Consider the following 15,288-nt stretch of genomic DNA (forward strand, 5'->3'; position numbering starts at 1 on the left):
CATATCGCATTTACTTAAGTGTAGTCAATTCTACTCATTATACTCAATATAAAGCTTAAAAGGAAACAAAATATCAGTCATCTTTATGCTTTCATGTTTATTTATTTTTTAGATAAAATACAGGATATGGCAGATAAACCTTTAGAACTTGTGGTGTATAATGAAACTGGAAATTAAACACTGACGGAAACACAGAAAGATGTCAGACGAAGTGGTCAACGCCAAAGATATTTTCATTCATATTTAGGTAGTATAACTTTCAACAAAATACATATACAATACATTTCCCTTTGTCTGTGTAAACACATTGGTGTCTTTTGAAGCTTTAATTGGATATCTGTGTGGAATACTCTACAAGCTTTCAGTCCCCATGCTCCATATCACAGATGTAGAATACTTGTAGAAGTACATGTATACAATAGTTGACATTTCGCTCTAAAAAAAAGAAAAAAAAAGTTCAAAACATCGACTGTACACAATACCAAAAACAATGTGCTTTCCCTATACTGTATAATGAGTTGTGCTGAGGTCAAAAAAGTCCTGCATCAGGATTAGGATGCACACATCTCTTTAATACAAGTTATCAAGGAGGCCGCTCTCCATGGAACCTTCGGTGCCTGTACCTGCCATTCTTTTCCTTTGCCAAGTTTATACAGGCATTGTGCTTGTTACTCTGCAAGTGATTCCAATACTTGATAAGTTCATTTGGGTGGAACTGATGGGATGTGATAAGGTGGCTGTACTTACAGCTGGAGTAAGAGACCCTCCAGTGGTTGAAGAGAAATTCATTGGGAGGCGGAGTTGGGTCGATGCGCAACTTTGCAAGGCATATTCCCACATAAACATCCTCAAGGTGAAGCCTGCGGATGCTGAGTGAGGCCTGGTAGATGAGTTCTGCCATGTCCCCTGAGAACACATACCCTGTGCCAGAGCAGAATGTCGGGTAACGCTCACTTGGGTACAGCTCTGGCGGCATGTACCACTTGCTGTCCTTATTTCGGTTTGGTGCGTAGCCTCTCATCAGATAGCCTGTGAAGTATCTCTGCTTGGGAGGCAGCTCGGGCTTAAGCAGCTTCTGAATGAGATACTCTGTATTGACAAACATGTCGCTGTCTGTCTTCATCACATAAGAGGCGCGTGGGCAATATGTAGCCACCCAGTTCATGGCCATTAAAGTTTTGATCGTCAGGTTGTAATATGTGTCCTGGTATTCTTGCTGGATTATGTCACGGTAAACGCGGCTCTCCTCCTCGATGGTGCTCTGAAGGAAGGTGTCCGAGCTCTTTCCCATGCCGAGCAGGAAGAGTCGTACGAAGCCCAGGCCCATTGCTACGCTGTCATTGCCCCACGTTTGCCGGATGGCATTACGAGCATCAGCCTGGCCTGGTTCAGCAGCAATGAGTAGGACGAGGAATGGTGTGCTGTCACTGCACTTGAAAGGCTGGTTCAGGATGTAACGGTAAGGCTGAGCACTGAGCCTCCCTCCCACACCCATCTCCTTCTGTAAACTGTTGTTGGCACTCATGGAGTCTCCAAGTCCCATTACAGCCATTCGGACGCCTCCTCCTCCACCAAGTCCTCCTCCTGCCTCTTCTACCTGCTGAGAACTAAGATTGAACAGAGGCTTTGATGCTACAAAACCCGTCTCCCGCCAAAGGCTCCTAAGGTAGCTACTCTGGTTGGCGTCCCCTCTGGAATTGCGGAAACCCCTGACAGCGTAGGCCAGAGGGTTTTCCCGTGGCCCGGTACGGCCAGGCAGCCAGTCCTGCCGACTGAAAAATGAGAAGAGGGTGAAGAGCAGCGCCAGTGACAGGAGGCCTGCCACATGGGTCCGAAATAGTGAGCGCTTGGCGGTCCACGTCATCTTGATGGGACAGCAATGACGCCGTCTCCACTGCATGGTGCACCTCGGGATTGCAGGGGGCTGCTGCAGCTGCTGCTCGAGAATGGGCGGCGGCGGCAGTCACATGCAGTCACCTCAAACATGTGGTTGCAAAAAGTAAAAGTTGTTAGGAGCTGACAGATGCAGTACAATGTCCGGTTGGAGTCTTTGGAATTTCACGTAGCGCAGGTTAAATGCTCTCCTGGTGGCACTGAGTAATGACTAATGATTTCTTCTGGAGACTTTAGAGATTTCTCTTTGGAACTTTAGATGAGCACATCATGTTCTGTCTTGCCTCGTTCAGAATATGATAATTGTCACTTCCTCGAGTCTGAAAAGTAAACACAGCAACAACAAACATAAGTTTGGCATTAGATTGGGAGCACTTAATGTTCACTTATACCAAATTGCATGTTAATTGTCTAATTCTGCTTCTGGAGAGAATTCTACTTATTTCCCACACTTTTCATTGTTTTTGTGATTTGCTTTGACACCCCTAATGCAATTCTAATTTCATCCCCATAAAACTCCCATATTGTGGGCTTCTGTGTAGCCTACAATTCTAAATGGCTCTCTCGGATGATCTAATTGAACATGTTAAAAAAGAGAAGCGCCATCAATATGGCAGTGTTGTAACAGCTTTGAGTGGACGTGGGCGGAGAACACAACAAGACTCATGGGATGTGGCTCAGTGAGAAGAAGGAACAGAACGATTGCAAAATACTGTATATTGGGATGTGAGTGTGCATGGCTGTTTGTTTCTATGTGCCCTCCGATTGACTGGCGACTAGTTCAGAGTGTACCCCGCCTCTCGCCCGATGATAGCTGGGATAGGCTCCAGCACGCCTGCGAGCCTAGTGAGGAAAAGCGGGACAGAAAATGGATGGATGGATGGATGGATATTGGGACTATTAGAAATGAAATAATTGCTGTGGATTAAATGATCCGCATGTATGGCGGAAAAAGCCGCGGCCAGAATTCTGCCTCGTAGTGGAGATACAGAAAAGCACATACAGTATTTTTAGAATACAGCAGAGAGTAATAAAAAAATAAAGTAATTCAATTTATGTTTTGGCATACAATTATAGTTATAACCGAATTTAAAAATGGCATCACAGTACAAAAGTACAATTTCAAAGGACTTAATAAATATGATGTGTTTGCTGCACATGGTATGGTCATTCACGCATGTCATTATTCAGCTTAATGCCTTGGGTGTAAGTTTAAATTGCAGGTTTGCAGCGACATCTAGGGAGCAAATGCATCTGTCAGAATGAGTTTTCAGGGTCTGGCAGGCAGTGGAGCTAAAGCCAGTGCCAGCCTGTGGCGATAACAATCTTCCCGTGCCAGTCACCTTAAGATTATCAACACTGCCTACCTGTCTCAATGAGACCATCCAGACTGCCCAGGTTGCAACCGCGAGCAGGAATATATAATAGGCACATCTGTACATACAGTATATATAGTACTATTGACATGTGACATCAAAAGATTAAATCTTTTGTAACATAATGACAATCATGTTCTCACATTGTTGGTACCCGTCTGCTAAAGTAAACCGACAAAGGTTACAAAAACATGACATTGGAATGTTGACAAGCCAAAATCTTCTGGGAAAATTTCATCTGGACAAATGAGCAAAACTGGAGCTTTATGGCAAATGGCTTTTTATAAGTCCTGCTCTAAAGCCTACTAAAAATATCAAGAAGAACATGAAACATGCAGTTTGGAGAAGGCACCCTTTAAACGTGACCAGTTTGGTCATGAGGAGTGCATCAAAAATAATGTCGACGTGTGCCGAAGTCTCATTGAGACTGACAGAAATTGACTGCGGTGATTAACTCACATGGTTGTGTATCAAAATATCAAATTTGAATTTCCACTCAAGAGCTGTTATCAAATGCTCAAATGTCTTTGTTAAGGTAACAATGTTTGGTTTCGATCGATACAGAGGTACTAAGAGAAAATATATTAATTATCGAAGTTACAGTACCCCTCCTTGAGCAGTCACCTTGTCGTGGTGGAGGGGTTTGTGTGTCCCAGTGATCCTAGGAGCTAAGTTGTCTGGGGCTTTATGCCCCTGGCAGGGTCACCCATGACAAACAGGTCCTAGGTGAGGGACCAGACAAAGCACGGCTCAAAGACCCCTAATGATGACGACAAACAATGGACTTCGTTTTCCCTTGCCTGGTGGTGGGGCTCGAAGGCGAGCACCTGGTGGTCGGGCCTGCACCCATGGGGCCCGGCCGGGCACAGCCCGAAAGGGTAACGTGGGTCCCTCTTCCCATGGGCTCACCACCTGTGGGAGGGGCCATAGGGGTCGGGTGCAGTGTGAGCTGGGCGGTGGCCGAAGGCGGGGACCTTGGCGATCCGATCCGCGGCTACAGAAGCTGGCTCTAGGGACGTGGAATGTCACCTCTCTGGCAGGGAAGGAGCCCGAGCTGGTGTGTGAGGTCGAGAAGTTCCGACTAGATATAGTCGGACCCGCCTCCACACACAGCTTGGGCTCTGGTACCAGTCCTCTCGAGAGGGGTTGGACTCTCTTCCACTCTGGAGTTGCCCACGGTGAGAGGCGCCGAGCAGGTGTGGGTATACTTATTGCCCCCTGGCTCGGCGCCTGTACGTTGGGGTTCACCCCGGTGGACGAGAGGGTAGCCTCCCTCCGCCTTCGGGTGGGGGGACGGGTCCTGACTGTTGTTTGTGCCTATGCACCAAACAGCAGTTCAGAGTACCCACCCTTTTTGGAGTCCTTGGAGGGGGTGCTGGAGAGCGCTCCCGCTGGGGATTCCATTGTTCTGTTGGGGGACTTCAATGCTCACGTGGGCAATGACAGTGAGACCTGGAAGGGCGTGATTGGGAGGAACGGCCCCCCCGATCAGAACCCGAGCGGTGTTCTGTTATTGGACTTCTGTGCTCGTCATGGATTGTCCATAACGAACACCATGTTCAAGCATAAGGGTGTCCACACGTGCACTTGGCACCAGGACACCCTAGGTCGCAGTTCGATGATCGACTTTGTGGTTGTGTCATCGGACTTGCGGCCACATGTCTTGGACACTCGGGTGAAGAGAGGGGCGGAGCTGTCAACTGATCACCACCTGGTGGTGAGTTGGCTCCGATGGTGGGGGAAGATGCCGGTCCGACGTGGCAGGCCCAAACGTATTGTGAGGGTCTGCTGGGAACGTCTGGCAGAATCCCCTGTCAGAAGGAGTTTCAACTCCCACCTCCGACAGAACTTTGCTCATGTTCCGGGGGAGGCTGGGGACATCGAGTCCGAGTGGACCATGTTCCACGCCTCCATTGCTGAGGCGGCCGACCGGAGCTGTGGCCGTAAGGTGGTCGGTGCCTGTCGTGGCGGCAATCCCCGAACCCGTTGGTGGACACCAACGGTGAGGGATGCCGTCAAGCTGAAGAAGGAGTCCTATTGGGCCTTTTTGGCCTGTGGGACTCCTGAGGCAGCTGATGGGTTCCAGCTGGCCAAGCGGAATGCAGCTCTGGTGGTCGCTGAAGCAAAAACTCGGGTATGGGAGGAGTTCGGTGAGGCCATGGAGAAAGACTTCCGGACGGCTTCGAGGAAATTCTGGTCCACCATCCGACGTCTCAGGAGAGGAAAGCAGTGCACCACCAACACTGTGTATAGTGGGGATGGGGCGCTGCTGACCTCGACTCGGGACGTTGTGAGTCGGTGGGGAGAATACTTCGAAGACCTCCTCAATTCCACCGACACGCCTTCCCATGAGGAAGCAGAGTGTAGGTTCTCTGAGGCGGGCTCTCCTATCTCTGGGTTTGAGGTCACCGAGGTAGTTAAAAAGCTCCTCGGTGGCAGGGCCCCGGGGGTGGATGAGATTCGCCCGGAGTTCCTAAAGGCTCTGGATGTTGTGGGGCTGTCCTGGTTGACACGCGTGGACATCGGGGACAGTGCCTCTGGATTGGCAGACTGGGGTGGTGGTCCCCCTTTTTAAGAAGGGGGACCGGAGGGTGTGTTCCAACTACAGGGGGATCACACTGCTCAGCCTCCCTGGTAAGGTCTATTCAGGGGTGCTGGAGAGGAGGGTCCGTCGGGACGTCGAATCTCAGATTCAGGAGGAGCAGTGTGGTTTTCGTCCTGGCCGTGGAACAGTGGACCAGCTCTACACCCTCGGCAGGGTCCTCAAGGGTGCATGGGAGTTCGCCCAACCAGTCTACATGTGTTTTGTGGACTTGGAGAAGGCGTTCGACCGTGTCCCTCGGGGAGTCCTGTGGAGGGTGCTTCAGGAGTATGGGGTACCGAACCCCCTGATATGGGCTGTTCGGTCCCTGTACGACCGGAGTCAGAGTTTGGTCCGCATATCCGGCAGTAAGTCGGATTCGTTCCCGGTGAAGGTTGGACTCCGCCAAGGCTGCCCTTTGTCGCCGATTCTGTTCATAACTTTTATGGACAGAATTTCTAGGCGCAGCCAAGGCGTAGAGGGGGTCCGGTTTGGTGGCCTCAGTATTGCATCTCTGCTTTTTGCTGATGATGTGGTTCTGTTGGCTTCATCAAACCGTGAGCTCCAACTCTCACTGGAGCAGTTCGCAGCCGAGTGTGAAGCGGCTGGGATGAGAATCAGCACCTCCAAATCTGAGACCATGGTCCTCAGTCGGAAAAGGGTGGCATGCCCTCTCCAGGTCGGGGATGAGATCCTGCCCCAAGTGGAGGAGTTCAAGTATCTTGGGGTCTTGTTCACGAGTGAGGGAAGAATGGAACGGGAGATCGACAGACGGATCGGTGCAGCGTCTGCAGTGATGCGGACTTTGTATCGGTCCGTTGTGGTAAAGAAGGAGCTAAGCCGAAAGGCGAAGCTCTCAATTTACCGGTCGATCTTCGTTCCTACCCTTACCTATGGTCATGAGCTGTGGGTCGTGACCGAAAGAACGAGATCCCGGATACAAGCGGCCGAAATGAGTTTCCTCCGCAGGGTGTCCGGGCTCTCCCTTAGAGATAGGGTGAGAAGCTCGATCATCCGGGAGGATCTCAGAGTAGAGCCGCTGCTCCTCCGCATTGAGAGGAGCCAGATGAGGTGGCTGGGGCATCTGATTCTGATGCCTCCCGGACGCCTCCCTGGTGAGGTGTTCCGGGCACGTCCCAGTGGGAGGAGACCCCGGGGACGACCCAGGACACGCTGGAGAGACTACGTCCTTCGGCTGGCCTGGGAACGCCTCGGGGTCCCTCCGGAAGAGCTGGATGAAGTGGCTGGTGAGAGGGAAGTCTGGGCGTCCCTGCTAAAGCTACTGCCCCCGCGACCCGACCCGGATAAGCGGTAGAAAATGGATGGATGGATGGATGGATGGAAGTTACAGTAGCATTGGGGAAGAACTATATTCATTCTAATGAGAGCCATTTCTAACATTTTGCCCTTATGTATTGCTAAATAAGGAAAATGATGGAAGTCAATCCCAAGGAACAGATTCCAAACTGGACATCTTAATAGAAAGCTACAACCGCACTCTACGGTGCTGGCTACACACACCGAGCCATAATTGTGAGCTTGTTCAATTAATTGTCAATCAAAACTGACTGTAGGTGTCCCTTAGCCTAATGAACAGGTGACACGTCATCAGACAGGTGTTGCATTTGATTCGCAGATTGGTATCATCAGACAACCTGGGCAGTCCTCTAATATTGTGAAAACCAATTACAAATGAACACAAATAGTTCCAACCAGAACAAAAAAACAAAAGAAGCCGACTGTACAACTGTCTTCTTATAAACACAAAGAAAGATACTTAGGTCCGCTTGCCAGGCAAGCTAATGTAAGATTCAGTACATCAGCTGTTTTTTTTTATTTCTGCAGCTTTGGTTTGGTTTGTCTTGAGATTCAGGATTTATGTCTGTCTGTTGGTTTTGACAGTGTGTGTGTGTGTGTGTTTGGCCGGGGAAGTTGTGTTTGCTCAATCATTATGACAACTTGCAAGGAAAATGATGAATTGTTCATCGCCATTGTGCGCACTCAATAAGACATGACCAAATAATGACACAGCTTTGTTTTAAAGGTTATCACACCTCATATAGTAAACATCCAGGGCTTGAGAGATTCTCGTGCCACCTAAATGAATATCTAATATATTGAGCTTTTAATAAGTCTAAACATGCAATAGCCACGCATGCAAGACCTAATGCCTGCATCAGTCTACAAGACAAATTTGGTCTTTCCCGATAGCACTATGTCAGACTGCTGCCATCCAATCTTGCCGTTTCTCAGGCAGGTAGTGGCAACACTACACGACATTTATCACGATATCACCGTATGCCGTTTTTTACGATCACTGGACTTTATCTTATCAAATCAAACACTGTCAAGGTGTCAAACTCAAGGCCCGAGGGCCAGATCCGGCCCGCCACATGATTATATGTGGCCCGCGAAGGCAAATCATGTGTGCCAACTTCCATGAATCTTTTTAAAATCTGTACCAAGATTTCAAATTGTCATATTTCACAAATAACATTGAGAAATTGCAAGCATTTTTGTGTTACCAAATATGAACAATAGTTAAAAACCCCATTACCCTTGATTTCTGATTCAAATTCCAAAACTAGTTTGATTCCAAAACTGATTCCAAAACTAGTTTATAAATTTCGCGTGTAATGAGGAGGTGATTCGGCTGTTAGGCTGTTACAGCCGAACAGGACAAAAAAAAAGAAGTGATTTAAGATTTTTATGGTTTCACAGTCATAACGGCCCTCTGAGGGAAACCGTCACTACAATGTGGCCTGCGACAAAAATTTGTTTGACACCCTTGCTCTAAAGCTTCGGTAAACATTGGCTTGTGCGCGTCAATAAAGGTTGACAACGGCGCGCGAGTATATTGACAACGGCAAGAACGGGAGGCGATAAGCCGGTCACAATACGCAATCCTATTGGTCGACGTCAAGGTGCGCTGTTGGAGAGTTTGTTGCTAATATATCACACTTCATGGACAAAACCCCCCAAAATCTAACTTGCTAGAATTTTCACTTTGGCGTCGTAGGGCTATCGTAGGGAAAAATCGTTGGTCGTGGATTGTGTCGCACTACAAGAATTTTTGTTGTTCCCGACAAAATATGTCAGCCCAGTATGGGAAGTCGGCTGCGATACCTAATCAGCCCAATATCGGGGCTAAAATCCCGATGGCTGATCTAGGCATAAATACACATCTAACCACCCGCCCACACAAACACACAGCAGATGAGTGTTTTTTTTAAAGCTATTTTCACGACAAGATCAGACACCCACTTTTACTTTTTTTTTCTAGTGAATTGTATTGTAAACCCTCCTGCACATCTACTGTTATGTAAATTCATTCATTTGACTTCCATTACCGTCACTTTTTTGCAATCCAATTACTCACACTAGCACAAATCAACAAATCAAAAGCAGTGATTCTGTAGTGCTAGAGTAAGAGTAGTGACATACAAGGACCACACATTTCTGTTTTCCCATGACTACATTTGACACATTTCTGTTTTCCCATGACTACATCTGTTTAAACTGTATTATACTGTATTTTGAAACTAATAGAGTCGAGCAAATCAACATTTTTCATTTTAGTTTCCTTGCGTCATGAATTCTCAACCTCTTTTGCCTCCTCAAATCTGTAATGAAAGCTTGGAGAATAGCAATGAGGATATGACCTTAATTTGGTAAAACTGAGGTCATCTTTGTGATTCACTATATTTTCCACAAGACAATTGCATCTCCTTCATGTGTGGGTATTCACTCATGTAAGATGTTAGAGTTACTTTTATTAAATAATCTTAAAGGTCTCTTTTTTTTTTTTTGTTGAAATAATACAAGTCAGTCCAGTCAGCACAATTCAGACATAATTTAGTGATCTTAGTTATTGTATATAGAAATATTTGCTTGTATTTTCTACTCATACGACAGAAGCGAGTTTAAGGTTAGATCTCTCAAACACCAGCAGAGCTACCTGGGTCTTTTATTTTATGGAAATGTGGTCCTTTGGTCTGAAAACGTGTGTCTCGGAGTGGAGAATGAATTTTTGCACATTACCCGTGGAGGTGCCAAATTTTAGGCCAAGTTTGAAGGCAGTCAGCTCACGTATCACTTACAGTACTTTCACAGGAAGTGACGTAACCATATGTACTGTATATCACCAACCATTTTGATTATAATCTATCTCACTGTTAGTGGCTAAAAGAAATAGACTTGCACATAGATTCAAAAATATATTTGAAGATAGGCATGAAAAGGCTACACTGCAGTGGGCGGGGGCAGTGGAAGCCCGGTAACTCATTTGAGGGGGATTTTCGCGCGAATGCCCCCCATGATGCCGACACCGACCTCATTCACAAATCCAAGTCCCGCGTATGCACTTTTTAAAAATAATGTTCATTCATTAATGTGCGTGTCCTTCGTAACACAAAAAGTGTGTCATGAGTTAGCAAAGTTATTGATTGGTCCTAAATGTCCACCAATGCCTCTATAAGGGCAACAGACTGGATTGTGGCGTATGTACAACAATGCAAGCACACAAACCAAATTTTCGTAAAATTGTATTTATATATTCATGAAATTTAGTACAGTGGTAGAAAGTAGACTTGACAACTAGGTGTTACTCGTTGACGGAACAGTTCTCTGCAAGGTTCCACACTCACCCTGAACTCCATCAATGTCAAATCTCCACGATGAGAACGAAGATATTGTAATGACATGTTTTACGTCAAATTCGGTTGAACACATATTTTATGGTCACAGTAACATATCTGCAACTGCAGTATCTCACTAAAAGGGCAACGTGCAATTATTTTGTTCAATAATATTGACACTCCTATGTGCGTGAAGCACTCTGATCATACAAGTCTGTTCATTCTACACACACCAAGCCAATTTAGTGATTGTAGTTTGTAGTGGTGTAAAAATCCATCTCATCACATTGAGTACAGTTTCTAATACAGTATTCAGAGCTCCCAAATTTTACGGAACGTCCATATTTTGTTACGGAAATCACTGAACATCGACTCGTTACGGCCGTAACTGATCGTTCTGGATATTGGGAAAAAAATAACAAATCCAGCATCCATAGTGAACAGTTGCTTGGTGCACGCTATTTAATTATGCCCCCACGAGGTGAAAGTTCTCTTTGCGTCCAGTGCTAACACATTGTAAGTCTGATCATGGTAGCGAATAAGCTACACACTTTTACCATGCTTCTCACAAGTGTCACGAAGGGAGGACGAGGGGTGGATAGGCGAAGACGATGTCAAAGCCATGCTAAGCCATGCTAATAGCTAAGCTAGTATGTCATGCAGTCACACACAATAATAATAATAATCTAAGTGATTTGGCGATACAGTACACTTGTTACATAGATCTGGTGGGAACCGCGTTTTCGCGGAGCGTAACAAACTTTGAACAACAAAACAACAGGCCAATTAATGTGTTTAGAGATATACTAAACATAAAATACACGTCCACACAACGTGGGCAGGTTAAAAGTATATTATTAATGACAAATATTTGTAATATAAGAATCTTTATTAGTCCCACAGTGGGGAAAGTTGCATCTTTTCAGCAGCAATGGCGGATGTAGGAAATATAAACATATTAATATAAATCACGTGCAAGGGAAGATGTACAAGAAGTGCATTGCACCAAATAGAAACCAAAACTATTGTCCATACATAACCTATCCAATTCAATAGATCAGCAATGTTATTAGTTTCTTTGCAAAATAGAGTGCTGAGTTTTAATTTTGATGTTTGAGATCTGATTAATGTGATTTAATGGACTTAAGACTTTTGATAGACAAGCATTGTCAAAGGCAAATTAATCCAGACACAAACATATTTTTGATGATGGCACATCGGAATCTCATATATTGCTTCTGTGATTCAGGCTGCAACGACATCCGCCATCACAAGGTTGACGTAATAAAAACATAAAAATGACATATTGAAGCCATAATTTATTAACGATTACGATTATGGCTGTCCCACAGTAATGTTCTTGAAAAAGGTTTGGAAATATGGAAATTCAGACAAATTTAACACAAAGGGGGAATTTTTACACAGTAGGTTGTCAGCTCTGCAGTGTTATAGCCTTCTCATGCAGGTAACTGGAATACTCCAACACATCAGTAAAACAACGTTGTGCCCCGTATCTTTCACTTTTAGTTTGTTATACTTCAAAGCATTTCCATAGAAAAATTAGAACAGCGACAACTTGTAATTACGTACTTTTCTCATTTCACTATCTCTCACGCTCACATTTTCCATTTCGAAGCAAGAGGTTGGTCACGTCTGTCGGATATCCATATATTTCCGAGGGAATTGGAAATAGGCTATTCTTTGTCTTTTGTGCTTTGTAACCGAAGAAGGCGCGATCAACTTTAGTCATGGAATTACTGAAAGATATGTATTTTTTAAAACGTTAACTAAACCAAAGCAACAGGGAGCAACAAGGAAGGCTATTATTTTCTGACAGTCGATGGCAGAGTTGCCCATGTTACAGAACCAGATGCACCCTTGTACCTAAGTGTGTGTACACTGTGCTCTTTTACAGTCCTATAAAATACATGTAAGCTACACTGCACACAGTGAAATGGAGAGATTATTAATTTTCTGAATGCTCACACTGTGCAGCTAGACATACATCGAATCAGGATTATGACAGATTGAATTTCACGCTCTCAACACAGCAAATCCTCTTTGTCAAAATTATTTGTTTACATACACAGTTCGCGCTAGGTTCAGCCACAGCACACCTCTTTCTGAGTCCGGCATAGAAGGGTTCTGCCTCCATTTCTCTGTGCTTTATGTTTACATCTTCATCGACTTAGCTTGTGTTTCACTGACAATGTACGACCTCCGTTTTTAGCTACGAGGGCTGATTTTGCCCGCAATTGTGCATGTTTTGTCCAAAACAGTAAAAATTGTACGACAAAGAACAGGTGTAATTCTAAAGAAATATACTTATACTGGAAAGAAGAGTTGGTTTATTATGTTTGTGTTGTGCCATGGCTTGAGAAGGATTTTCAGAATTTACTTTTTTTTTTTTTTCCCCTTCAGGCAATGCCGACTCGGCTTGTCATAAAACAAATCTTCCAAGGAACCCTCTCCTAAGGTTTTGCTCACCAGGCTCTTAAAGTAATAACATCTTTTAGATAGCCATTACACCTGCAATGCACAAGAAGAGTATAATGTCAAAACGAGGGGTGGCCTTGGCAGTTTCTCCTTACAGCATTTTCTCTCTCATGACTTATTTGACTGGATGGTAGTCGGATTGCTCCGACATCAAGGTGGCTGGCGTTTTGAACCTTGCATGTAAATTGAAATGTTGCCCACCCCCTCCCAAAAGAAATAAAAGGGTTTGCCCTTGAACATTAAAATAAGGCAATATACACATATTTTCCTTCTGTTTTCAAGGGGGAGTATATGAGCTACAGTATCCTCAATTATTCGGACGAGGTGACAGCTCGGCAATTGTTGGCTTCACGTCAGGCGAAGACGCCAGAGAGTACAGACAATTGATGCAGGATTTTTGGACCAGTGCCATTGGCACTGTCTCCAGATCAACACTTTGAAAAGAAAAAGGAGCTTGGCTCGGATTTCCTCAGGAATAGTCAACCTACCGACATCGGCAGACATCCACTGTGCTGACATAGAGACGATAAGAGCCTACACTGTGCCTTTAGTTATGTCTTTTTGAGTGAAGGGGGATTTGTTTGCATTGAGCAATGCAGTTCAGTTTGGTCTGGTATGCAATTTAGTAGGCTACTAAAAAGTGACTGTACAAGAGTTTGTTTCAAAACCATTTGGTGGTCTTCTTATATTAAACATTGTGGAAATCCTCCATTTTTTGTTCTTTGTTACTGTACTGTGTTTCTCATCTCTTTACACTGTATTATGGTTTGCTTTTCATGTAGTTGTTACAAGTAATAATGCCATAAAATAAAACTAGTCTTTATAGCTCCAACTGTAGCACAGTGTCAGATGGACTGTAGCTCTTGCTTGAAATGGGACTTCGAAGGCCTTCTATGACAATACGGTAGACATTTTTCTTGTGTGGTCTGGAGCACCTCAGCCAATAAAAGTAAGGTTAACAGATTGGGGAGCCAGTTTGTCTGAGGCCAACCTCTGGAACAAGTGGAAGTGATGTGTAAGGGGTAAATGCCTGCCAAGATCCCATCGCTCATAACAACCTAATCTCCCATCCTGTGCAGCTTTAAGAAGCAAAAGCCAGCTATAATCGTCGTGCCAGAAGGGGCGGTACCTGTGGTCCGTCCTGCCAGCCATTCTCGGAAGTACGCTCGCGCAACACAATATAACACACACCCACCTTTTGTGTCTAATATTGTGCAATCATATCATGCTAATAATTTGTGACATTCACCATGTGACACTTATGGAAGCACACAAAATTCAGCAGTTTGCACAAAAAAAAAATGGTACTTTCTAGGACTTATTATATTCATATTTACACTGCTTTTTATTCATATAGGCTACTAGATTCTGGTGTCTCTACACGATCATGCTCCAGATTTCAGAAAATTTTGTCCAGCGGCTGCACTGCTGCCTATGCTTAAAAATGACTCTGGTTATGTCATGGGTGAAGCCACTGTGGGGCCGTTTATTGTGTAAATTGGCCCCAATGTTAACGTAACAGTGGAGTGCAGAATGACACTTTTTCAGAAGTAGGCAGGAAATAAAGATATGCTTGGTCGGCAAGCATTCCAGGGACTTAACTATTACAAGCAAATTTTTCATAATATGCCCACATTAAATATTGGCCCACGATTAACAAAAACCTGTATTTGCATTTGAAAGTCAGTAAAACACAAGACATCCATTGGGCCGAACAATCTTAAAACTGTCAATCCACCTGGACTAAAAAAATAAATAAATAAATAAAAATTATAAAACATCTGCGATTGGCTGGCAACCAGTTCAGGGTGTACCCCGCCTCCTGCCCGATGACAGCTGGGATAGGCTCCAGCACGCCTGCGACCCTCGTGAGGAGAAGCGGCTCAGAAAATGGATGGCTGGATGCATATAAAACATTATTACACCAAAATCCGAGTTTAGGAGGTGACAATGTACATTGCAAAGTGGGGCCCTCCACTGCTTTGGCTGTGTCACTGCACCACTTAGCTCCAAAAGGTCAAATTAATGTCCTTGACCTTTATCTGATATGTGCCACCCCTTTATGTTTAGTGGTATGTTTAAAGTTATAAGAACAAAAATATAATAACTTGCTCAGTAACCAACAAACACGAATCCAAAAATTACCTAGTGTAAGAAATGTTGACTGATTTATGAATGTTATTATGTTAAAACACATTTGTTCCCCCCCCCCCCCCCCCCCAATCTGGCGCCAATTGATGTCATACATAAATGTAATGCAACACAATGTAATACTAACTTCATTACAGTCAATATTTGTATGAAA

At 44.8% G+C, this 15,288-nt stretch overlaps 1 protein-coding gene across 2 annotated transcripts in view; it reads right to left on the reverse strand.

Moving 5' to 3' along the window:
• Positions 1 to 15,288, reverse strand: part of b3galt2 (UDP-Gal:betaGlcNAc beta 1,3-galactosyltransferase, polypeptide 2) — a 16,675-nt gene continuing 1,387 nt past the window's right edge. For both annotated transcript variants that reach the window (XM_061683587.1, XM_061683586.1), the window contains exon 2: positions 1 to 2,213. In XM_061683587.1, coding sequence (XP_061539571.1) covers positions 584 to 1,900 — 1,317 coding nt within the window. In that variant the 5' untranslated portion in view covers positions 1,901 to 2,213 and the 3' untranslated portion in view covers positions 1 to 583. The remainder of the gene's footprint in view (positions 2,214 to 15,288) is intronic.

This window comes from Phycodurus eques, chromosome 8, assembly GCF_024500275.1.
Source record: "Phycodurus eques isolate BA_2022a chromosome 8, UOR_Pequ_1.1, whole genome shotgun sequence".
NCBI lineage: Eukaryota > Metazoa > Chordata > Actinopteri > Syngnathiformes > Syngnathidae > Phycodurus > Phycodurus eques.